The sequence below is a fragment of the Canis lupus genome, chromosome 20 (assembly GCF_011100685.1).
Source record: "Canis lupus familiaris isolate Mischka breed German Shepherd chromosome 20, alternate assembly UU_Cfam_GSD_1.0, whole genome shotgun sequence".
Classification (NCBI taxonomy): domain Eukaryota; kingdom Metazoa; phylum Chordata; class Mammalia; order Carnivora; family Canidae; genus Canis; species Canis lupus.
Window position 1 is genome coordinate 33,270,663 of NC_049241.1, and position 25,008 is coordinate 33,295,670.

The 25,008-nt window shown below is 37.8% G+C and overlaps 1 protein-coding gene and 1 pseudogene across 1 annotated transcript in view; one reads left to right on the top strand and one right to left on the bottom strand.

Annotated features, from left to right (window-relative positions):
- Positions 1-25,008, top strand: part of DNAH12 (dynein axonemal heavy chain 12) — a 202,979-nt gene that overhangs the window by 113,029 nt on the left and 64,942 nt on the right. Inside the window, 11 exon segments of the mRNA XM_038566103.1 lie at positions 544-738; positions 7,146-7,279; positions 8,688-8,850; positions 9,890-9,970; positions 10,578-10,754; positions 12,699-12,830; positions 14,588-14,677; positions 15,299-15,439; positions 17,321-17,562; positions 18,615-18,762; positions 19,031-19,176. Coding sequence (XP_038422031.1) covers positions 544-738; positions 7,146-7,279; positions 8,688-8,850; positions 9,890-9,970; positions 10,578-10,754; positions 12,699-12,830; positions 14,588-14,677; positions 15,299-15,439; positions 17,321-17,562; positions 18,615-18,762; positions 19,031-19,176 — 1,649 coding nt within the window.
- Positions 21,061-22,621, bottom strand: LOC119877320 (annotated as a pseudogene).

Below are 25,008 nucleotides of genomic sequence, written 5' to 3' on the forward strand. Positions count from 1 at the left end.
AGTTTCTGTGATTGCTTCCATAAAAAGGTGTGTATGTACTTACACATGTGCCTAAGTATTTTTTAATTTAACAAAGAGAATCATATTATATACACCTTTGCACATTTGTTCTCATTTTATCCTAATGATCTTGCCATAGCACATACATTGATGCACCTCCTTTAACGGTTGTATAAAATCACAACATATGGATGTTTTGTTATGTTTTTTACTGGATGCTTCGGCGGTTTGTTTTTCCTCTTATAAGCAATGTTAAATTATAATTTTATATGTTATACACACACACATATAGTGGTGAACTTTCTGTGAATATCTTTATAAGTTAAATTCTTAGCAGATACTTGTTTTCAAATTATAGAATTATGGAGTTGGAAGAAGCCTTCTAAATACAAACTGTATCAAAGAAATTCTACTGATATGAATAAAATTTTGGAATATTTACAAGAAGAAGAATAAAAATTCTTAATATTCCAGGGTCTACTAATCCTATCATCAGCTTGTCTATTTTTGTTCACAAGGTTTTTATGTTCTGTTATTCCCTAGGGTGTTCGTCCTGTAGCTCAGGCTGGCAACAAGCACGGTGAACTCAGTCCCTTGGCCCTGTTTGCTTTCTTTGTGAATCGCTGCAAAGATAATCTTCATGTTGTAGTGGCCTTTAGCCCCATTGGTGATGCCTTTAGAAATCGCTTGCGGCAGTTCCCATCCCTCATCAATTGCTGTACCATTGACTGGTTCCAGGTGTGTAATTTTGGGCAGCAGTGGGGGGTGACAACTAAGTCTCTTAGAATTTTTCTGAAATCTTACTCCAGCTCTGTTAATATCCATTCAGCACGTGTTTCTTGACCACCTACTCTAATGACAGGTGTGTCTCGGTGCCAGGGACTGATAAGCCTGCATGATCCCCAGGAGGAACTCATACTCTAGACTTGAAGATAGAAAAAGCAGTTGGCAAATGAACATTCACAATTATATGAAAGAGCTATAATCTTGGTGTGCAAAAGTTCTACTTATTAGGACAGTGAATCCCTGAAGTATGAAAAATTAATTCTATAAAGGAGGAGTGTATTAAGAACCAAGAGAATGGGGATGCCTGGGTGGCTCAGCAGTTGGGTGTCTGCCCTTGCCCTTGGATCGAGTCCTGCATCGGGCTCCCTATGAAGAGCCTGCTTCTCCCTCTGCCTATGTCTCTGGCTCTCTCTCCGTGTCTATCATGAAAAAATAAATAAATAATCTTAAAAAATGATCAAGAGAATGTGTTATATATATAGAATATATATATATAGAATGTGTTATATATGTATATACAAACTCACATGTATATGTGTGTAAAAATACATATACGTAGATCTGTATCTGTCCATATTGATAGCTATATCTATACATATTATTATTGTAAATAATTGGCTCACATGATTATGAAGGTTAACAAGTTTGAAGATCTGTAGCCAGCAAGCTGGAGACCCAGGAAAACTAATGGTGTAAATTCTAGTCTGAAAGCCAGAAGGCTTTGAACCAGGAAGAACTAATGTTTGCATCTGAGTCCAAAGGTGGAAGAAACTGCTTATATATGATGATACATCCCCTTTGTGTGAAGACTGGTTTCTGTTGCTTTGGCCATAAATATTCAGTTGCTAGAGATAGTTATTAAACCTTTATGATTAGGGGCACCTGAGTGGTTCAATTGGTTGAGTAACTGACTCTTGATCTCAGCTCATGCCTTGACTTCAGGCTCCTAAGTTCAAGCCCCGCATTAAAAACAAAACAAAAAACCCTTCACAATTAGCAGGATAATTAAAAAACGAATCACCCAGAACAACCTGAAGGCAGTCATGCAGTAGGAGTTCCCCTTACCTGGGGGTGTGAGAGTATTCAGCAATTTTGTTCTATTCAGGCCTTCTATGAGCCCATACACATTAGGGAAGGCAACCTGCTTTACTTAGTCTATTGATTTAAACATTAAACATCCAAAAGGACACCTCATAGAAACACCCAACATAATGTTTGACAAAACATTAGTTTGGTATAGGTAGTTTGGTGTAGCAGATGGGCAATGAGGATAGCAGGAGTTAAGCCGGAGCTTTGGGTAGGTGCTAAGTTGTAAGTAAATTTGTAAATGTGCCTATGAATTTGGTTTTATACCAAAGACACTGTGGGGGCATTAACATATATTTAGCTAATATATTTCAAAGGAAAAATCCAAACCATTGGCAGTTATATGATGGATGGTTTGGAATAGGGCAAAACGAGATAGAAAGACCAGCAAAGTGACCGTTTCAATCATGCCAGCAGCAAGTGATGAAGGTTGCCACTTCACTTAACAAATTGCCACTGCTTGTGTAAGACTATGAAGCAGTTATGCTCTTGAGAATAGTATTTCATGGTACCTTCTATTTGTTTTATGCTCAATACAATATGGACTGTAGATTATAGAGTAATTTCTTTTATACCTCTTTTTTAAAAAAGACTTTATTCATTTATTTTATTTTATTTTTATTTTTAAAAGATTTATTTATTTATTCATGATAGAGAGAGAGAGAGAGAGAGAGAGAGAGAGAGGCAGAGGCACAGGAGGAGGGAGAAGCAGGCTCCATGCCGGGAGCCCGACGTGGGACTTGATCCCGGGACTCCAGGATCGTGCCCTGGACCAAAGGCAGGCACTAAACTGCTGAGCCACTCAGGGATCCCCTATTCATTTATTTTAGAGAGAGTGAGAGAGTAAGTGGGGGTGGGGTATGGGGAGAGGGGTAGGGAGAGAGAGAGAATCTGAAACAGACTTCACACTGAGCTCAGAGCCTGACCTTGAGCATGATTTCACAACAGTGATATCATGACCTAAGCCCAAACCAAGAGTTGGACACTTACCTGACTAAGCCACTCTGGTGCCCCTAATTTCTTTTAAAAATAAATTTCTGGGGCAGCCCCGGTGGCTTAGCAGTTTAGCGCTACCGTCATCCCAGGGTGTGACCGGGGATCTAGTCCCACGTCAGGCTCCCTGCATAGAGACTGCTTCTCTCTCTGCTGTGTCTCTGCCTCTCTCTCTCTTTCTGTATGTCTCTCATAAATAAAATCTTTAAAAAAAAAATAAAAATAAATTTCTGGTACTAATATGTTTTATTCTTTTTTACCTATTTATCAATTGTATTTTTGAAAAACTAATTTTCTCTTTTGAGGGCTGCACATATATTTCAGCTAGTGGGTGTTTTAGTGTTTACATAAGAATAAAAGTTGTGTGAAACAACTTTGATTTATGTAAGCCATATCCTAATATTATATCCATTAAGTGTCCAAAATCCAAAACCAAACAAACCTGTCCAACCATAAATTTTTCTTTTGTGAAATCTTATAAATACAATTTACTATTTCTGAATATCTTTGTCATAACCATGAGACTTTCTATTCTAAATAATTCATAGAGAAAATTTTTTTAAAAAGGAAACAGGGAATTGCAAATAAATAAGGGAGTTTAAGTTGATAACAGAGAGGAATAAAGGTTTTACACTGAAGCAGTGGGGATATAGAATCTATGTTAGAATGATGCTAATGGCATTGTCTGGGACTTGGGTTTGTGAAACTCAGGAAGTGAACGTAAACCACTATGTATCACATAGGTCAAGACGGCACTGACTTTTTGGCTAGATCTATAGTCTCAAAGTAGGGTGCGTACTTACTGGGGGTACCAAAGCAATTCAGATGATCAGGGAAGGAATTACTGGAATATTCTTTTCTTTTTTTTAAGTAGGGGTGTGGAGCCCAACTGGACTTGAACTCATAATCCTGAGACCAAGACCTGAGCTGAGATCAAGAGTTGAATGCTTAACTGACTGAGCCACCCAAGTGCCCCAGAATATTCATTTTTGTATGAAATATTATATATGTATTAACATTGACATCTTTACCTATTTTATATGTCAGAGAGCCATGTGTCCGAAACAGGATGTAAGGTACCCTGAGGGATCCCTGTGATAAACTGAACATTGAAAATATAATACAGTTATAAGTGGGTGTAAGAGAATGGCATAAACCAGCATAACCTAGCTTGAGCTTATGTCAGCCATGCTATGAGGCAAAAGCAATGATTCCTTAATGAGATATGACAAGATATCTGTTAAAACAAATTTAAGAAGGCTATTTAAAATAAGGATTGATACTGACTTTAAACAATAAACCTTATCCCCAGAGTATATCATACCTTGCAATATTAGCTTATCATGGCATTGGAGAGACCATTGGTTTCCTATCAACAGCCATTCTCTACCCACTTTATCCTTGCCTACAGAACTCTGATTTGGTCTGAGAAATCACCTTCCATGTAGCCATGTGTCACAGGGATTGATTCCTGCTTGGTCTAATTCAATATTGGTGCTCTTGTACCTTTTACTATTGATTGGCTTATGCATGAATCTATTCATGACCTGCTTTTTACCAATGGGTCCTGAGTTCAAGTCTACTGGGAGCTTTGGGGAAAAGCTTTTTCATTATAAGAAGAGTTATATGGTAGAAAAAGTGCCTTTTCTGTCTCTCAAACTTGTTGCTTGAGGATAAAAGGTCCATAGCTGCAGCAGTCCTCTTGCCACCATGATGGGACCAGCCCCAGGATAAAGTATACTGAGAATGGGAAAGCAAAAGGATGGAAAAGACTGGATTACTGATGACATGGCTGAGCTTCTAAATTAGGCAACTCTGGGCAGCCCCGGTGGCTTAGCAGTTTAGCGCCACCTTCAGCCTAGGGTATGATCCTGGAAACCCAGGAACGAGTCCCACATCAGGCTCCCTACATGGATCGTGCTTCTCCCTCTGCCTGTGTCTCTGCCCCTCTCTCTGCCCCTCTCTCTCTGTATCTCTCATGAATAAATAAATAAAATCTTTTAAAAAATAAATTAGGCAACTCTGAAAGACTTATATATGATGATACATCCCCTTTGTGTGAAGACTGGTTTCTGTTGCTTTGGCCATAAATATTCAGTTGCTAGAGATAGTTATTAAACCTTTATGATTAGGGGCACCTGAGTGGTTCAATTGGTTGAGTATCTGACTCTTGATCTCAGCTCATGCCTTGACTTCAGGCTCCTAAGTTCAAGCCTCGCATTAAAAACAAAACAAAAAACCCTTCACAATTAGCAGGATAATTAAAAAACGAATCACCCAGAACAGAAAGATAAACCTTGTAGTGTTTTCAATGATGTATAGTTAATATGACACTTATTCTGGCATTTTACAAAAATTTGATGATCTTGGTAATATTTATTTTTTTATTTTTTAAAGATTTTATTTATTCATGAGAGACAGAGAGAGAGAGAGAGAGGCAGAGACATAGGCAGAGGGAGAAGCAGGCTCTCTGCAGGAGCCTGATGTGGGACTTGATCCCGGACCCTGAGATCACTCCCTGAGTCAAAGGCAGATGCTCTACTGCTGAGCCACCGTTAGAACCCTCTTTTGAGGTTTGAAAAATATGTTAGTACAACATGAATATAGTATATTTGTAGATAGGTATACCCTGGCAGTGTGTGCTTTAAACTTTACTATTGGAGTGCTTGGTCCAAAAAGTTTGAATTTTTCTAGGATGAAGGGCTAGAGACTGAAAAAAAATGATATTAAAATGAATATTGTCTGATACAAAGGAAAATAATTACAAGCATCTTGCTGAATCTAAATGAAATTTGGAAAATAATGAGCAAGTAAAGATTATTTGTTCACTTAACATAAATTATTTCCTTGAATAAATATTCTAGATAATTATGGACAGGTGCTGTCTTAGGCACTGAAGAGAATGGCATGAGAAAGGTCCTTGATTTCATAGATTTTACATATTAGTGGTCAGGGAGACAGGTGATGAACAAATGAATTTAAAAAATTTATGTTGTGTTTTGGTAAGTGCTAAGAAGAAAACTTAGGACAAGGAAAAGAGAAATGAGGGAGGGAATGGTGTGTTACAATGAGTGCTCTGGGGAGACCTTCCTAGTAAGCTCACCTTTGTGCAGAGATGTGACGGAGAACCACATGGAGATCCAAGTGAGGAGGGTTCTAGTCAGAGGGAATAGACACTTATTCTGGCATCCCAAGGCCCAGATGCAGGAGCATAGTTGGCATATTCTAGGAAAAGCAGAGGAACCATTTCACTGGCACAGGGAAGACTGGAAAAGAAGCAAATTTGGGCAGAAGAATCTTAAAAGTTCAACTCTGGATGTTTTAACAGTTAGGAATTATGATGGACTACTAATAACAGAGACCCAAACTAGGGGCACCTGGGTGCTGTGGTTGGTTGAGGGTCCAACTCTTGGTTTTGGCTCATGTCGTAATCTCAGGGTCCCGAGGTTGAGCCTCATGTTGGGCCCTGCACTCAGCATGGAGTGTGCTTAAGAGTCTCTCACCCTCTCCCTCTGCCCCTACCCTCTGCATGTTTTTTTTTTTTCTCTGTCTCAAATAAATAAATCTTTAAAAAAAAAAAACCCTAAACATATAAAGTTTTTTTCTCTCATAGAAAAAAATCTGAAGATAGACTGGGCTTTGTGGCTTAACAAAGTCATCAGACTCTAAGGTTTTTTCATTACTAGCTTTAGCAAGTGGCTTGCACCCTCAGATTCATCTTATGGTCTAAAATGGCTGCTGGAGCTCCAACTTTCACATCTGTGTCCCAGGCCAGAGGTAGAATAATAGAAAGTTAGGACAAAAAAGACACACACCAGCTCTATGTGACCGTTTAAAGAGCCTTTATCTCCTGTGAATTGCAAGGGAATCTAGGAAATGTGGTCTTATTTATCTGGGCATATTGTTATCTAGAATAAAATTGGAGTTCTAAGGGAAAAGAGATGGTAGGTATTAGGTGGGCAGCTAGCAGCCTTGTCATTGTCATGCTAAATTTGGGGTATCTATTTGATGTCCAAGTGGAAGAGTCTAGGAAAGCCGTGTAGTATATCCTTGATATGTAAATATCATTGACCCTTCCTTTATATTGTGTTATCTTTAGTTTTAGTTTATCTTTAGTTTTAGCTAATATTTATTAGCTCTTTTGCAGATGTACTCGTGACCTCAGCCCACCCAATTCTGTTTTCCCCATTAAGGTTTTAATTTCTTCAACCCCAAATTCTTCTCTCACAGGTGGACTCTTATCATAGACTTCTTAAGTTTTTCTTTTTCTTTATTTTTAGCCATGGCCTGAAGATGCCCTTGAACTTGTAGCTGTGAAATTCCTAGAAACGCTGGAGCTTACTGAGTTTGAAAGACGAGAGATAGTTCCAATCTGCAAACACTTTCACACTAGCATTATGGATCTATCAGAAAGGTTAGTATTAATAAATTTTAAAATGACAATAATGCCTTATGTTTTAACATGTCTCTTTTTTGTGAAAGCTCAAGATTTCAAAAAGGATTTCTATGTCTTCTAAATATTTCTGATCATTTAATTAGGACCAAGGCTTGCAAGTATTGGAAAACTATTTGACCTAGGTTTAAGAAAAAGGGAGAATTTATTATAAAGATACAGGGGTGTCTCACAAAGCTTAAGGGAAAGATTATAGCTGGATCATAGATGTGACTGGAAACAGGAGCTAGAAAGTCATCCTAAATCCAGAAACGTTTTTTCTGTTTCTCATCTCTGTTTCTTTCTGGGAATCTGCTTCTTTCTCTTTCTTTGAAGACTGTATTTTCTTTCTTTTTCTTTTTTTGTATTTCTTTGACGTTTTCCAGTTTGAGAGATAATTGATATATAACATTGCATAAATTTAAGATGTACAGCATAACTTTATATATCATATATATATATTGTGAAGTGATTACTATATTAAGCTTAGTTAACATCACCTCAATTTTTTTCTTGTGATGAGAACTTTTAAGATCTACTCTCTTAGCAAGTTTCAAATACACACTACAGTATCATTAACTATAGTCACCATGCTACATTACATTCCCAGAACTTATTAACCTCATCATTGGAAATGTGTACCTTTTGACCACATTTACCCAATTTTCCCCACCCTGCCCCCTGCCTCTGGAACCTCCAATTTGTTCTTCATTTCTATGAATTATTATTATTACTTTAGGTTTCACATACAAATGAGATCATATGGTATTTGGCAGACTGAGTTTTCTACTTCCCAATGGATATGGAGGAAACTGTCTGCCTCTGAGTTCTCAGGTTTACTTATTGCAATTTTAGGTCTAGGCAGACTGATTGGCTCTTTCCACCTCCCTTTGCCAAATTTATTCCAAAATGTGATTAGCCTCATCTGTGTCCAGTGCCCAACCCTGGTCTAATGTTAAGATGGCAAGTCTCATAGAACAAACATTGCTACTGGGGCACTGTATGGAAGTTGCTATATCCTATCTGTGATACCCCTTCCTGCTACACTTCCCTAGCTTCACAGTACCTTGGGTCCCTTTATAGCATTAGATCCTCCTGGTTTATGAAACATGTAAAAAGACCTATATCTTGCTGTTGTTTACCTATGATACCCATCTTTGGTGATTTGTGCTTTTTAAACACACTTCTGCTATCTGATATTTTGTAGACAAGAAATTAGGATGTTGTTATGTGCAGAATTCTTAGAATGTTATAAAGGTCAAATATGCAGCAGCTTCTAAATAAAATTAACCTTTATTCTTATAGGTTTTTTGCTGATGCTGTGCTGAATACACCTCTTACTTTGTGCAACAACTTACTTAGAGTAAGATATGTTATCTTTCTGTCTTAGGTTCTTGCAGGAGCTAGGACGACATAATTATGTTACTGCTACTTCTTATCTTGAACTTATTGCCTCATTTCGACAGCTTTTGACTAAGAGGCGACAAGCTGTCATGGAAGCAAAACAGCGATATGTGAATGGGCTTGACAAACTAGCTTTTGCTGAGTCTCAGGTAAATTTGATGAGCTGCTCAAAATGGTAATATATTATGGGAAATATAAGAAATCGTAAATAACAAGAGTTATAATTTATCAAGATTATATTATGTGCCAGGGACTGTGTATTATGTGCTTCATACTCATTCCTTCAATTATTCCTCATAACCACTCCAGGAGGTAGACATTTTAATGATCCTCATTTTACAGATGAGTAAAGTGAGTTTTAGAGAAATTCACTAAGGTTCCACACAGACTCAAATATATCCTGTTTCATTCTTTTTTAAAAAAGATTTTATTTATTTACTCATGAGAGACACACAGAGAGAGGCAGAGACATAGGCAGAGGGAGAAGCAGGCTTCCTATGGGGAGCCCAATGTGGGACTCGATCTCAGGACCCTGGGATCACACCCTGAGCCGAGGGCAGACACTCAACCACTGAGCCACTCAGGTGTCCTTATCCTGTTTTATTCTTGTTTGTTGTTGTCGTTGTGGGAAGCCCAATATGGGGCTTGAACTCACAATATTGAAATTAAGACCTGAGCTGAGATCAAGAGTTGAATGCTCAACCGAATGAGCTACCCAGGAGCCCCTATATTCTTAAGTTTTCAAAATTTGGAGAAAATACAATAAGCCTGGGTTGCCTTTTAGTTTTGTTTGTTTTTTATCATAATAGCTGGTTAAATATAAGATTGCATGTGCGTATTTTTAATGAGTCAAGTGCTAGTGATACATATTAGCATTAGTTCAGTATAAGCAACCCAGGTTTGAGTGATCCATATGCATTGTATACCATGCACATAGTATAATAGGGGCACCTCAAGTTGCCACCTTCTTTCTATCTGCAGTTCTTCCATGATAACTGCGTTCTCTCACTGTTCTATCATATACTTGGCCATGCCCTCATGGTTTTGTTTATCACATAAAGAACTGGAAGGAAAAGTTAAGGTTTTTCTGGCCGTGATGCCTTATGATACCTTTAACTTTAAATTTTCTGCATTTAGCTTCTGCAGCTCTTGTAGCTATGAAAACTTATTGACGAACTGTCTATTTAGGTTGGAGAAATGAAAATGGAGCTTGTCCAATTACAGCCCAAATTGGAGGAAGCTAAAATTGAAAATGCACATATGATGCAGGTAGAGTATCCTGAGTTTTTTTTTAATTAATGTCAGAAAGCAATTGAAATATGTAAAATTAGCCTTGAAAATATGCCTTAATTTTTTTGCCACTACTAGATCTTAGGGACCTTACCCTTTTCTACTAACTGGTTATCTCACTGAGTCCCATGTGAGTTGTGTTTATTTGTCTTAAAAGATTTTATTTATTTATTTAGAGCGGGGGAGGGAGGGAGGGAGAGAGAGAGAGAGAGAGAGAGAGAGAGAGAGAGAGAGAGAATAAAGAGAGAATAGAGAGAGAATCCCAAGTAGACTCTGTGCTGAGTGTGGAGCCTGACACAGGAATCAATCCCATGACCCCAAGACCATGACCTGAGCCAAAATCAATAGTTGGATGCCCAACTGACTGAGCCACCCAGGAGCCCCATTTGTTTTGATTTTGAAGGGAAATGAGAAGCCCATTATCCAGTTAGGTCGCATATACTTGCATTTCTCATTTTGTCCTGGGACCTCCTGCTCTTTGACATGATTTGTTGGATTCCCTAATTTCTAAACATTGTCTTGTTTCTAGGATGAAGAAAGCAGTAGGATGTTGGAAGAATTGTTTTATTTATTTTTCTTTCTTTAGGTTATTGAGATAGAATCTGCACAAGTGGAAGCAAAAAGAAAGTTTGTGAAATTAGACGAAGAAATAGCCAGTGGCAAGGCTGAAGAAGCCCAAGTTCTGAAAAACGAGTGTGAGAGTGACCTAGCCGAGGCGATTCCAGCCTTGGAAGCAGCTCTGTCTGCCCTGGATACACTCAAGGCAAGTGTTTGTATGCTACCATGTGTTTCATCAACAAACTAGTAATAGATCCTTGGTTCATAAGGTATGATTCTTTTCCACTGGAGGGTGTTGTATCATTTTTGTCCAGTCAACTGAAACTTGCCTCTTCATCATTCCTCTCTAATATGTCATTATCTTATATTTTTGCTGTTCATATGTTATTTATAATTTTCAATCAGGATATTCCAATGAGAATGGAACAAACAGTCTCCAAGAGGCCAAAGTGATCCTCTACATGGACCAGGAGGCATGAGTGTGCAGCTAGCTACCTTCCTGAAGCCTTCTGGATGTGCCTGTACAGAAAAACTTAAAGATAATTTCCAATACAGATGTGGGTGGCAGCTATCTGCATTACACTGCATTGTATATGACTTTTTACAGAGTCATAACAATCTAACCAAGCAGAGCAGAAGAGACAGCTTCTGCTGACTAGGAAGGCCCAGTGTAGAAGGCAGTTCAGGATATTCAGACCCCATTCTTTACCCTTTTCCTCATCCTACTAATATCTATGTAAGATTCCTGACAAGACAGTGAGCTCAAAATTTGACAACCTATGGGAGCAAACTCTATCTGATTTTCAGATACATCAGCCTTCTAATCATAAGATATATTCTTTTAGGGCAGTTATAGAAACTTCCTAGTGCCTTCACTGTGCTGTGAGCCGGGAATTTAAAACACTGAGCTTATTGTTTTCTTCCTGTTTGTTCTCTGGCACATTTAAAAGCCACATCCTACCCAGTGGTCTTTCTTCATTCTCTCCTTAGACATTTATCATAGCAGCCACTCATTCTGGCAAAGCCTTGTTTTAAATAGGCACTCCATTCTAAATGACCATGAGCATTAGTTTAAGTAACCATTTATCACTATGTACCATGGACTTTCAGCATTCCATCTGAAACTCAGAGGATTCTTGATGCTTTCAAATCTTACCAGTTCAGATCATTGATATTAGGTTCCCCTCTCATTGAGAGTTTGTTGCTTGTACCCTTCCTGGTATCAAATACTATATTATATGAGGTAGGTAAGCTTCAGTTGCAGAGAAGAGAATTGACTCTATTTTGTATAAGCAGACAAGGATTCTTTAAGGAATTTTGTAAATGGATTGCACAATTATTGGAAGAGCTGAAGAAATAGATTCTAGGCTGAGCTGCCAGGAATGACTCACAGAGCCAAATTGGAAATAGTCTACCAGAGGAATGATCCTCTGAGTCAGAAGCCTGCAGAGCTATCCTACAGAGTCACACTACACTCACTGTAATCTATATCAGCAAATGAGATATATTACACCCTGCCCATATCCCAATTTATTCATTCAGAATTCTGGTGTTATTCAAGTGATCCGATGGTGGAACCCAATGACCACACACAACTCTAACTTATGGGGCACTAAGATATATAGTTGTTAGCTTTCCAGCAATTGCAAAGGATGTCAGAAAGATATTGGAGTAGATAATAAGTAAGTGAATCTATGAGGTCTGTCACAACAATATATACCTTTATAGAAAATAAGTTTAAATTAAGATCTACTTCTACTTTCATTTTTTAAAAATAAAACTACTATATTAGCAAATATAGAATTAGTCTATCTAAATTAGGATTCTTAATCTGAGTTCAGTATAGGGGCTTGGTATGTGATTATATGCAAATTTTTTATATATGTGCAAAAATGTATTTTCTGGAGGATTCAGTTGTTATTATATTCTCATAAGGATCTTTGAACTCCCAAATGTTTGAAAATCATTGGTCTTAATCTGTGCTAAGCTTAAATTCTCTTTTATTAATCATTTCATAATTATGCAAAGCCCAAAACAATTATAATTTCAAATGAAAACTGATGCTCCATTGTTCTCCAACGCTATTTTTAAAATTCTCATTATTTAAAAATAAACTAATCTGAAGATAATCTGTTTTCTTTCAATTTAGCCAGCTGACATTACAATTGTGAAATCAATGAAAAATCCTCCATCTGGTGTTAAATTAGTTATGGCTGCTATTTGTGTTATGAAAGATATAAAACCAGAAAAAATTTCAGATCCTTCAGGAACTGGAGGCAAGGTAATAACTAGACAAGATTTAAATCATATTCATGAATGTACAGACTGAGTCTATTAAATGTCAATAGTATCCAGTCCAAGGAAGAAACATTGTTTTCTAGATCGAATGGATTCAGAATAAACTATGGAAAACATTATATGCATGTTTTCCACAGTAAAGCTAAGGCAGTATAGCATCAGAAAAATGTGGTTCCAGTTGCTTCTATTTCTTTTTCTGTCTGCTCAGATTACCTGCTATCACAGGGTGGGATGGAATGGACACTGAAATATGTGAGCTTCTTCCAGCTAAGATTCTCAAGAATGTGATATATAACCATATAAGTGTTATTTCTGAGCATTCAAAAAATTCTAAGTTAAGCAGTATAGCAGAGTTGTTAAAAGTATGTGTCCCACTAGCAGTGTGACCTTGAGCAAGATGTTTAACTTCTGTGGGACTTGAGGATTATTATAGTACCTGCTTCATAAAGTCAATGTGAGGATTAGATTATACATATAGGTAGATACATATAGATTTTATGCATATAGATTATACATGTAGAAAGATAATACATATAAAGCTCTTATATATAAAGCTTTATAAAGAGTTAAGTTCACAATAAATGTTAGCTGTTGTTATTACGATTATTATTTAAGGCTATATTCCTTAAAAAGGAAGGTATAGCACCCATCCTAAACTAAATTTATGGACTTATTTTTTTTTTCAGGCTTTTATAGTACCTAGGTTTGAATTCCTGAATTGGAGAATTGGAATTTGTGTGTGTATGTGTGTGTGTGTGCATTCTATCCTTTACTGAGATAATAAATAAATAGGCTCTCATCTTAGAAGTCATTCTCATTTACACACACACACACACACACACACACACACACCTATCAGGCTTCTGGAATTAGAAAAAAAATGTTGGGCTAGTTATCTAATGTTTTTGCTAGCACAAGTACCATGTGCTTTATCCTGTAACTGGCAGAGCAATGTGTAAACCTGGTCTTCTTTTTCTTCTTTCTCTCACCTGGGATGCCTAGTTGGGTGAGGGAGTCATCTATAAGAGAAATGTTTGCTGCCTGTCTTATACTCCCTTTGGGCTGCTATTATAAATTACTATTTCTCACAGTTCTGGAGGCTGGGAATTCCAAGGTCAAGGCTCTAGTAGATTCAGTGTCAGGTGGAAGGCCCACTACCTGGTTTCTAGATGGCCTTCTTTTTGCAGTGTCCTCACAAGGCAGAAGTGGGAGGGAAGTCTCTTTTATAAGGACACTAATCCCATTCATGACCAATCACCTCCCTTTGACCCATTCTCCAAATACCATTACACTGGGGATTTGGTTTCAACGTATGAATTTTGATGGGGGGTTGGGGGACACTCAGTCTATAGAACTACTTTTCTGGCTTGAAAGCATCAAGAGTAAAGGAAAATAAAACTGGAAATAATAAAAATACATTTTTCTTATATGAAATTCTGATGGTGTTTATGCTAGTTACTTTTCTTGTATTTCCTAAAGAGAAATAACTGCATCATTTGCATTTCAATATATAATTTTTATAATGAATTTAACATATAAGTTTATGTTCATATCTTAAATGTTTGATATGTTTAATATGTTCTTGGGAAGAAGAGTCTTTTTATTTCCAAAGAGATGTAAATTGTTATTTTTAAAGTATATTATTTCTCTGGATAATATACCTTAAGCTTCTGGAAGAAAATTTTATACTGAGCATCTCTAATTATACATCTAATAAGTTTCCATAAATTTTATTTATAGATATTAGATTACTGGGGACCTAGCAAAAAGCTTCTGGGAGATATGAATTTCTTAAGAGATTTGAGAGAATATGACAAAGACAACATTCCAGTGAGTTTCATTGGATTTTTTATATACATATAACTTTGCCAAGGTGTATAAGATCTTTAACATGATACAATATTATATAAAACATTAGATAATAATTTTTGGGATTAAAATAATGCAGGAATGTTATGTTATTGACTATATTATGAATTCTCACAATGCATAAAACCACCCCTTCATACTATTGAAAATCATTTAATGAATTACTGTTTTAGTGTATTATTAACATGAAACATTTCTCTAGCTTATAACAGTTCCATAAATCTGAAACACAGATGTATGTGAGATAAAAAATGATCATGCACTTTTCCATCCAAATTTGTATTTATTTATTAACGTTTAATTGTTCTTTCCACTTGTTTCTACATATTTTTCCAATCTCCAAAGGTCTTTTAATTTTTTTTGGAAAAAATTTATTCTCTCAATGTCTGTAATCCTGCATTTTTTGCTCACAAATATGACTTGTGTTTCTATTACAATTAGGCTTATCTTAAAATTATTTCAAAGTACTGACTTTGGTTTTTAAAGACAACATAATTTTTTAATGTAACATTTTACTATGCATGATTTTTTTCATCTTATGATTGTATGATATATGTTGAGATCAAAATGTTTGTTGTATAGGTGACTGTTATGCAGAAGATACGTGGTGAATACCTAACAAACCCTGAGTTTGATGCTTCTAAGATTGCTAAAGCTTCTTCTGCAGCTGAGGGTCTGTGTAAGTGGATCATGGCTATGGAAGTGTATGACAGAGTTGCAAAGGTATTTTGAGGATCAACTCATTCATTTTCTATTGAAATATTCCTAGAAATGATAATCTATGTATATATTGCCTAGTTAAGAAGTTTCTAAAAGTGAGACTAGAAAGAATTTATTTTGCTGCAGCACAGACATCAGATGTTGAGTACCAAGTAGATGAAGAGAATACTTGTGTATGATATAACCTGGTCTTGGCTAGTGGTAGTGAGTGGTAATGCTGTGGGAACAAGGATGAATTGGCCAGAATGACCTGTACCTATAGAGCCTTGGGGCAAAAGAAAACTAAAGTTTCAGAAGCAAAGAAAAATTCAAAACTTCAAGGGTGAAGGGGCAGATTAAAAATTTGATTCAAAGCATCAGAAGTTAGAAGATCCAGTAGATTTAAGAGGCAGAGCATAGACAATTGCCCTGAAGTAACAGCATGCATAGGTAGGGAATCTTTTATGGAGAATCGTTAAAAGCATTTTGTAAATTTGGCTAGCAAAGGACCAGGAAACAGTGGCTTTGCCCTCTGTAGCTTGCAGAATTCTACTGAGGGAAGCAGGAAATATAAATAAAAAGGCAGACAAAAATACATGGTAGCATGTATTTAGAATAATCTCAGAGTACAGAATAATTGATGAGGCTGTCACAATTGAAAATATTTTCCTAATAAGGTACCTGTACCTGTAGAGAGGTAGGGATTTTGATTGGTTTCAGGGAAGTAGACTTATCAAAGAAATAAAATTAATTTTATCTGGGATATTCTTCCTTTGAACATCTTGTCCCCTCCCCAAAGCAGATTTGGGAGCTCTCAACCTAGCTCACTTCCACATGTCTCACAAGGCATGAAGCATAGAAGCCAAGGCATTCAGATTCTTTCCTGACTTCCCACGCTACACCTCCACACTACCATTTTAATTCTGATGCAGCTGCCCCATGTTATGGAAGGGTTGAAAGGAGATAGTCAGCAAGGTCTCCTCTGAAGTCAAAAGTAGAAAGTGGAGCTTCCTGCTATTTATTTAACACGTTCCCCCTTCAGGATTTTAGCCCAGAGGAGAGAAAACAGGACATTTGGTGTCTGATCCCTGCCTCCTCCTTCCCTCTTTTCCATCAACTTAATTCATGGCAATGAACCAGAAGATTTAGATCTTCCTTCTTTCAAACTGGCATATATTCTCTTTGGTCATCTTCTAAATTCTTTCTACCAATGACTTAAAATACACTCCTTGATCAAGTTTGGTCACAAACCCCATTCTTGATATATTAATGAACATAATGATATAAGAACTTTAGAAAATCTCCTTTCTCTCAACAAAGTGTGTCTTTTCAAAATTTCTTGAGGAAAATTCAGTTTTCATAGTGAAACTGAACATCAGGCTTTTTTTCTCCTTGTACTTTGTTATCATAGTCTTATTGCCCCCAAGGTAAATGTATTGCCTCAGCCCACTGGGAAGAAAACCACAGATTTGAAAAAGCCATACACACACAAACAGAAGCATATTTGTATATTTGAAACATTTATAATTTCTGCTACATAGTATTCCTTGTTTTTTTTTTTGGTAACAGTTGAATGGCAACTTCTCATTATTTTCAGACATTTTGCTATATACGTGTTATTTCCACTATATATTCTAACATTTTGTTAGTCCGGAATAATTCATCTATTTTATAGACGACCATTTGCTGTCCAGAATGTTTTACATATTCTATATGACATATAAATATATTTTTCTTTAGGGAAAAATATGTGTGAGATTTAAGGCAAAGTGTTTATTTTGTATAATTTATTCTTATAAGTAACAAATGTATTTATAATAGTAATTAATCACTTTTCACCCATATATAAAGGATTATTGTAGGTGTCCGTTTTACATAGCACCTGCATATATTGTTCCCAAATAGGTAGTGGCACCCAAGAAAGCCCGCTTAACAGAAGCTCAGAAGTCCCTAGCTGAGATAATGGAGCTTTTGAATCAGAAGAGAGCAGAACTGGCAGATGTAGAATATCATTTGGAAAATTTACAAAGAACGTTTAATGAGAAGACTGAGGAAAAGGCACGTTTAGAAGACCAGGTGGAACTCTGTGCTAAGAAACTTGAAAGAGCCTCAAAACTAATTGGAGGACTGGGTGGAGAAAAATCGAGGTCAGATTTCTACTTATTTTAGCAACATTTAAGAAAGTCAGGCTTGAATATGTTACTTTCTTTGGGTGTTTATTCTGATTAGTGATTTTTAAATGTCTGGTTTAGAATGTGAGGCATTCAACAAGTTACCTGGCCAGGCTTTTCCAAACAGAATATCAATATTAAGGATGATACTTGCCACTTGTTTCCATTTTTAAAAAAATTAGCAAATAAGGCAAATGATAATTCTTAATCTAAGTGGTGAGTATGTGGGTGATCGTTTTATAATTCTTTCCAATTTTGTGTGTGTTCAAAATTTTTCATAATAAAATGTGGAGGGAGGAGCAGTGGATATATGGCTCACTTTCTTAAAATTTGTTTCAAAGAAGATATAACTGGACTGATCTAACTAAAAGAGTTAGCTTTATTCTAATCTGTTTATTTGTACTGACCAGCCAGCTATCTCATTTAGTTATATGTGTTGAGTGAACAATATGATAAGGTAATAGACCTTTGACAGTACTTTGTAGTGCAAATTAGGTAGTTTTGAAATGCACTTTTTTATTGTAAAGACTTCATGAAATGGAAAAAATACCAACCTTATTAGCATTAGTATGCCAGCTTTTGTACAACTTAAATATAATTTTTGATAATGAATTGCAAATGTTTATGTTTTACAGACTAACAATAAATACTGAAACAAATAGCAGCACCACAAGGCCAAATCATCCTGGAGAAAGTTTATTAGACGAAATGCTGGCATATTTTTGTTTTTGTTCTTCCTTATTTTAAAGGGTCAGGTCCTGTAAGAAATGCCTAATAATCTAATAATGAAATGTGGATTGTCATTCATATAGCATAGATACATATTATAGCATGTCAGCCCTAAAAGGCACCCAACCTCCTCATTTTATAGATAATAATCCAACATTTCATGGCATTTTGTTATAGAATTTGGACTAGTAAAAAAAAAAAAAGAATTTGGACTAGTAGTCCCTTACTAGTAAGTAGTCTATTACTGTCTTCCATCATTCTCTATGGTGAGACAATTTTGCCTTTGGTTGATCTCACAGGTGGTCTCAGGCTGCAGATGACCTTCAGATAATATATGAAAATTTGACTGGTGATGTTTTAGTATCAGCGGGAGTAATAGCCTATCTTGGTGCTTTCACTTCTGGCTTTCGACAAACATGTACAGAAGATTGGAGCATGTTGTGTAAGGTAATGGTTTTATGTTTCATAAGTTTCCTTTTGTATATTCAGAGTATGTGTTGGGGTATTGTGCAGGCAAAGATGGTAATAAGGAGAAAGAGAAGAAATAGCTGAAAGTGTGGGGTCTTGTTTGATCATTAAAATACTGTTATAGTCCAACTTTCAATTCAGTGTGTTTTTTTGGTTATTAAATAATATCTAATGACAAATCAATAATTTTAAAAATATTTCATCCAACAAGATGAAATAAAACATTAGATATTTTTATTTCTTACAGGAGAAAAGAATTCCATGTTCAGAGGAATTCTCATTGAGTAAGACGCTGGGTGATCCAGTAAAAATTAGAGCTTGGAATATTGCTGGATTGCCAACAGATACTTTCTCCATAGATAATGGAGTGATTGTTAATAACTCCAGGCGTTGGTAAGGAACATAAAGTATTTTTCACTTATTTTATCTGAAAGTATTTAAATGTAGAGAAAAGTTGACAGGGCTTTAGAGTAAGAACCCACATACCTACTACCTCCTAGATTCTACCATTAACATTTTATTATTCTTGCTGCTTTATCACATACTTATCCATCCCTCTATCCATCTGTCAACTCATCCTTTGTATAAACTTCAACGTAAGTTGCAAATATGGTTATACTTTTCCCCAAATGCTTCAGCATGCATATTATTAACTTAAGTTGTTTTTGTTTGATTGGCTTTTTTCTTTTGAGATAAAATTTATGTATAATGAAATATACAAGAGTTAAGTATGCCATTCATGAGTTCCAAAAAAAGTGTACACTTGATACAGATACAGAATATGCCTAACATCCAGGGAGTTTTCTTTTTTTTTTTTTTTAAACAAAAACCAAAAACAACTTTATTTGACGAAAGACAAAAACAAAAGTTATTTACAGTAGTTTTTTGCTCAAATAATTCAATGGGATAACTGTGCTTCTCCTCCAGGTTTATTGTACAACCAAACCAAGTGGAGGCTGCCCCACCCCCAGCCTCCCCATCTTACACAAGGGGGGAATGCCAACCAGAATTCAGCAGCATGGCTCCTCACCCCTCACCACCTCTACTGCTCAGTGCACTGCGGGAAAGGAAGTCCCACCCCAGCCCAGTATACTTCCAGGGTCCCTTGCTACAAGCATCTTCCAACAGTCACACCAGACCTGGGCTCACACACATGGGTGGGGGTGGAACAGGCTGGGCAAACAGCTTCAAGTAATCTTGAAGCTGCTATGTTCTTTCTTCCCCAGCTGGGCCTCAGGAGGGTGAGGATCCCTGATCCCCCTGGGACATGCAAGGATGGGGTGGGGTGGCAAAAGAGAGAGCCTAAGAAACTTGCCCACTCACAAAGAGCGAAGCTCCCTCTCCTTAAATAGCTCATACCCATTCCCACAGCAGTGGGTAGGTCAAGCCACTGAGAAGTCAGGTAGCTTCCCTGAAGCCTTCAGGGATCATCCCAGAAAGGACAGAACACACGTTGCTGCCTTTCTCCTGGCTAGGCCCACCCAAAAGTCAGTCAACTTCCAGGAATCTCCCCCTTGTGCCTGACTTGACAACTTCAGGAAACTATAGGCTGGGGGCTCCTGACCGGTCTTTTGGCCCAGTAACAATGTTATTTAGAACAAAAATATTTTGGCTAATAGTAACCTAGGATTAGTGTTTCTTAGGATATATAAAGATGGGTGTATTGCTGTCAGCAGTGAGACAGCAAATTAAAAAATGGGGAGGAGGGAGAAGAGTAAGACCAACGGTTATCAGTTTCACTGTGAAGTTCAGGGCAGAGGCCTCCGCAACTCCAATTTAAAGAAAGGTGCAACACAAAGACACAGTGGACAGGCTTCATAACCGATTTCCAGCCCCAGCCTCCATAGAGGATGGCTCTTGTGCAGCTGGAGGCACGTTCCCTGCTTCTTGCCACTGTCCTGGGAAAAACTGCCCATCTGGGTCAGCTACAAGGGCTTCCTGACCAGTAGGTGGCTCACTTCTCTCCAAGTAGGAGCTACTGGCAGCTTTTGATATTCTGGCCCCACTAATCCAAGTTCTTAAAGGAATTCAAAACTCAGGCTGCAGGGCCAAGCTTTCAAGGATAAAGAGGGGAAAACATTAAAGAGAAAACAAAAAACAAAAAACACCCAAACCCATTGCCTTGGTCTAGCTTACTTCCCCCATACCCCCAAACAGAGTAAAAACAAGAATTAAAAAAAACAAAACAAACAAACCAAGCCAAAAACCACCTCTGGTTTTATCATCCTTCTCTGCTTTTCGCTTAGAAGGTTTGGTCAGATTCTGTGTTGGACCCTCTTCTTTATTCTTTAGAAGGCTTTATTCCCTTCTGTGCCTGATGCAGAAAAGCCAAAGCCCCCAAAGTTTTTTTTTTTTTCTTTTTCTTTCTTTTTGTAAATCAAACCAACAATAAAACAGCCATTTGGAATTTTGCAGATATTCAGCTGGTCCCCAAGATAAAAATGCTCCTTCCTTGTAAAACACTCACCAGTTGCAGTGGTGCATAATTCCCAGTTCATCAGACTCCCATTACACAACACTCTCACTCCCCACACCTGGGCTAACTACTCCCATTAATGCAAACCCCAGCAAAAAAGGGAAAAATAAACACAAAGTTTAGTGAAAACCTAAACATTGAACTGGAGTCAGTTCTGTTACATCTGCTGGGTTCCTCTTCTCTTTTGTTCACACTTATGAACTTGGAATGTCCATACTTGGCTTAACAAAAAGAGGCCCAGCTCTGGGGCATAGGTCTGAATGTGGCAGGTTTCCTGTGCCCAGCCTCAGAAAGCAGGCTGGAACAAAGGTGTCCTGGGGATCCTCTGGAGAAGCAGCAGCAGCACCATGCCTGTCTCCAATCTCAATCTCATCACTGAGGCCTGGAGAAATGGCAGTTAGCAGAGAGGTCCCCATCACAGTGCAGTGACACTGACTGGCATCTTCCTGCTGAGGACCTCTGGACAGAGGCGATGACCCCGATGTTTGGCAGTGACCCAAAGAAAACCCTCTGTATGAAAGGGAACCAAAACGGAAACCCAGGAACAGCTGGCTCGAGCCTCGAGCACCCCTTTTGGCAGATGCCTACTTGGCGTTTTCAGAGACTAAGGGGATAGGAGTGCGCGCAGTAAGGGAGGCGATGGGTCCTGCTGCTTCTGAAGCTCCATCTCAGCAGCCCTCTGTAGTGCCACCTCCACCAGAAGCTGGAAGCTACTGAAGTCCTCCTTGTCCTGCTCCGGGGGTGTGGGCGGAGGTGTATTAAAGAGTCCACCTGTGGGGCTTCCGGCTTCAGCCCTGGTTAGTAGGGTGAGTGTGTTGCCAGGGGTCACCAGGGACTTAGGGGGCTCCAGCTCCCCTTGTGGAAAAGGGGCTGCTGGCTTTTCCCCCTGGCCTGAGTGGAGTGGCATGGAGCACACGGATAAGGAGAGCACATTGGTGGGGGCTGGTACAGACACAGCCAGCACCGAGGGGCTGCCACCACGAGGGAGGGCCACATCTGAGGCCTTACCCCCTCGGCGGGAGATGGTGAACTGATTGGGGTCTTTGCCATCCATCCTTCCGAAGCATGTCTGGGAGAAGCCGCCGCCGGGCATTGATGAACCAGTTGCATATCTGCAGCACTGACAGGTTGGTCTGTCCAGAAAGGCTCAGCTTCTCCTGTTCTGAGGGGTAGGCGTTGTAGCGGTGCAAGTACAGCCAGTCCCGGAGGATCTTCACTGATTCTTTGGGCAGGTTTCCTCTGCGTTTCCTCTTGCCTGCCAGGGAGAGGAGGCCTTCATCCTCACCCAGATCACTGTCTGACATGGTGTCTAGGGGCTAGGCTGGACCTTGGGCAAGCCTGCCGGGCCTGACACTCGGCCTGACAGCTGGTGGCTGGAAAGCACCTCGCGGCCTGACGTCAGATCCCCTCTCCCCCCCCCGCCCCCGGCGCCTTCCTCGCCCTCCCCCACCCGTCGGGAGGGAGAAAACAAACTTTGTGCGGAGCGCGGCGCAGGGAATTTTCTTATGTCTCTTCCCAGTAAATCCTCATTCTTACTCCAACGTGGGAAATTATTACTTTATTTTCCACCACAGGTTTGTTTTGCCTATTCTAGAACTTCACATAAACAGAATAATATTGTATATACTCTTTTGTGTAAGGCTTCTTCCACAAAGCGCAGCATTCCTATTTTTTTGTTACTAAGTAATATTCCATTGTATAACTATATCACCATCCATTCTCCTATTGATGGACACCTGGGCTGTTTCCAGTTTTGGCTATACACTGTACACATTTTAACTAGGTATTTCTACCTGTTTTTAAGAAACTATAACTTGATATTTTATGCAATTTCATGGATATCTTTTTTAATTGCTATCATTGATAGCATAATTGAATTTTTCAGATGGTTTATTATCTTTTTATTTATATCGCTTTGAAAAACTTGACAATTATTCTTTTCTGAGAAATCATTTCCTATAAATGATTACTTATCCATGTTGTCATTTAATTTTAAGTCTTTCCATGGGACTATATCTCAAACAACATACTATGATAAATAATGTTGAGCTTATACATTCCTGAGATACTGTTGTAAGTGCCCTATATTCTCAAAAATTCCTATGAGTTAGACATTATTATTATTCCATTTTACAGATGAGGAAATTGAGGCCAAGTGATTTAATGATCTGAAATTTAGTAGATAACTGATCTAATAAATGGTAGAGTCACAATCTTAACCCAGGCAATTTTACTTCCAAATCTTTGTTCTTAATTACTATGTGAAGTATGTGGAATAGGATATCACATTCACTGCCTTTAAAACTATAATGGATATTTTAGTCATCCTGTGGAATATGAGATACATATAAAGAAATCTTACATTCTGAAAGTCTGAGTTATTGTTCGCTTATATTCTTTGGAAGCATCACTAGATACTTTAAGACATCTAAGTTTCCTTTATGTTGAAAGTATTGTTTTAATAAAATAAGGATGTATATGTCATATTTTGAATGTTTAACTGCTCAAATTTTGCTTGAATGTGAACATCCTTAGTTTGAAACTTCTAGATAATTAGTAAGTTTGTCAAAATCTAAGAAAGTATGTTTAGCTATTCAAAAAAATATGTTCTCTGATAGAGCAGGGAAAGTTGTACTTAACAGAATACTATATCCCAAGTTTTTCTAATTCTGTTTAAAACTCTTTTCAATGCATTGGTGGCCCACTCAGATTTTTTAAATTGCAGTTCAGAAAACACTGTTGGTATATCTATATCTTAATTAAAAATGGAGGAAACCAGAGGTTTTAGGGTTGTATCTAAATTGAGGAAAACAATCTGTCATCTTCTGGCAGAAAGCTGACTCTTCTAATAAAGTAATATTCCAATGGAGTTACCCTTTCTACCTGTTATTTGTGGACCAGCTGGTCAATAGGCCATGGACTAGGTGACTTTAAAGGATTAATCTCCATCCTTGTAGCTCAGACTTCACTTCTTGCCACTTGAGCCCAATCTAGTCATCTATGACTGTCATCTTTGTTGACACCAATATAAGTTGTCGTAAGAGGCTTAGTCTTCTTTCTGTAACTCCTGACAGTAAAACCCAGTAATGTAGCTAGTGTTCACTCTTCTGGTTACTCTATCTTAAGTGTATCTCAGAGAAAGTTTAGGCCACCAGGCCACTGGAAGGTGAAAATTGGTCTGTCTGCCTCTCAGGGTGTAGGAACAATCTTCTGTGTTATTCTCTTCACAGCTGCTTCATTAGTCTATCTCTAATGATGTGATCTCTCTCTGTTCCTCTATGCATATGGCTGTTCACTATGGAAGGCTCAGTTTCTAAGTTCACAAAATACATCAGTTGAAAAATATAGATTAATGAGAACCATCAAGTCAAAATTGGCTTAGCTCGGGAGAAATATCCACCTTAGGTTTAGTCACCTATGGCTTGGGACCAAGCCATTATAGTAACAAACATGGGTGTTGGAGGTCAGTAGTGTAGTTCTCAGAAAGAGTCATAAGCTGGGAAAACATTGCACTTTTTACAATTAGGACTCTGGTGCTTGCTTTGTGTGAGTGAGTGTGTGTGTGTGTGTGTGTGTGTGTGTGTATCTTTGGACATGATAAAAAGTAAGGATCTAATTTTACTTAATTTTTTTATAATGCTAGCCATGTACTCCAGCACTGTGTCACTATTTATTGAGGTATTCATCCTTTCCTCATGAATTTATAATATTACTTTAGTCCCTTTTGTCTTTTTTAAAGATTATTTATT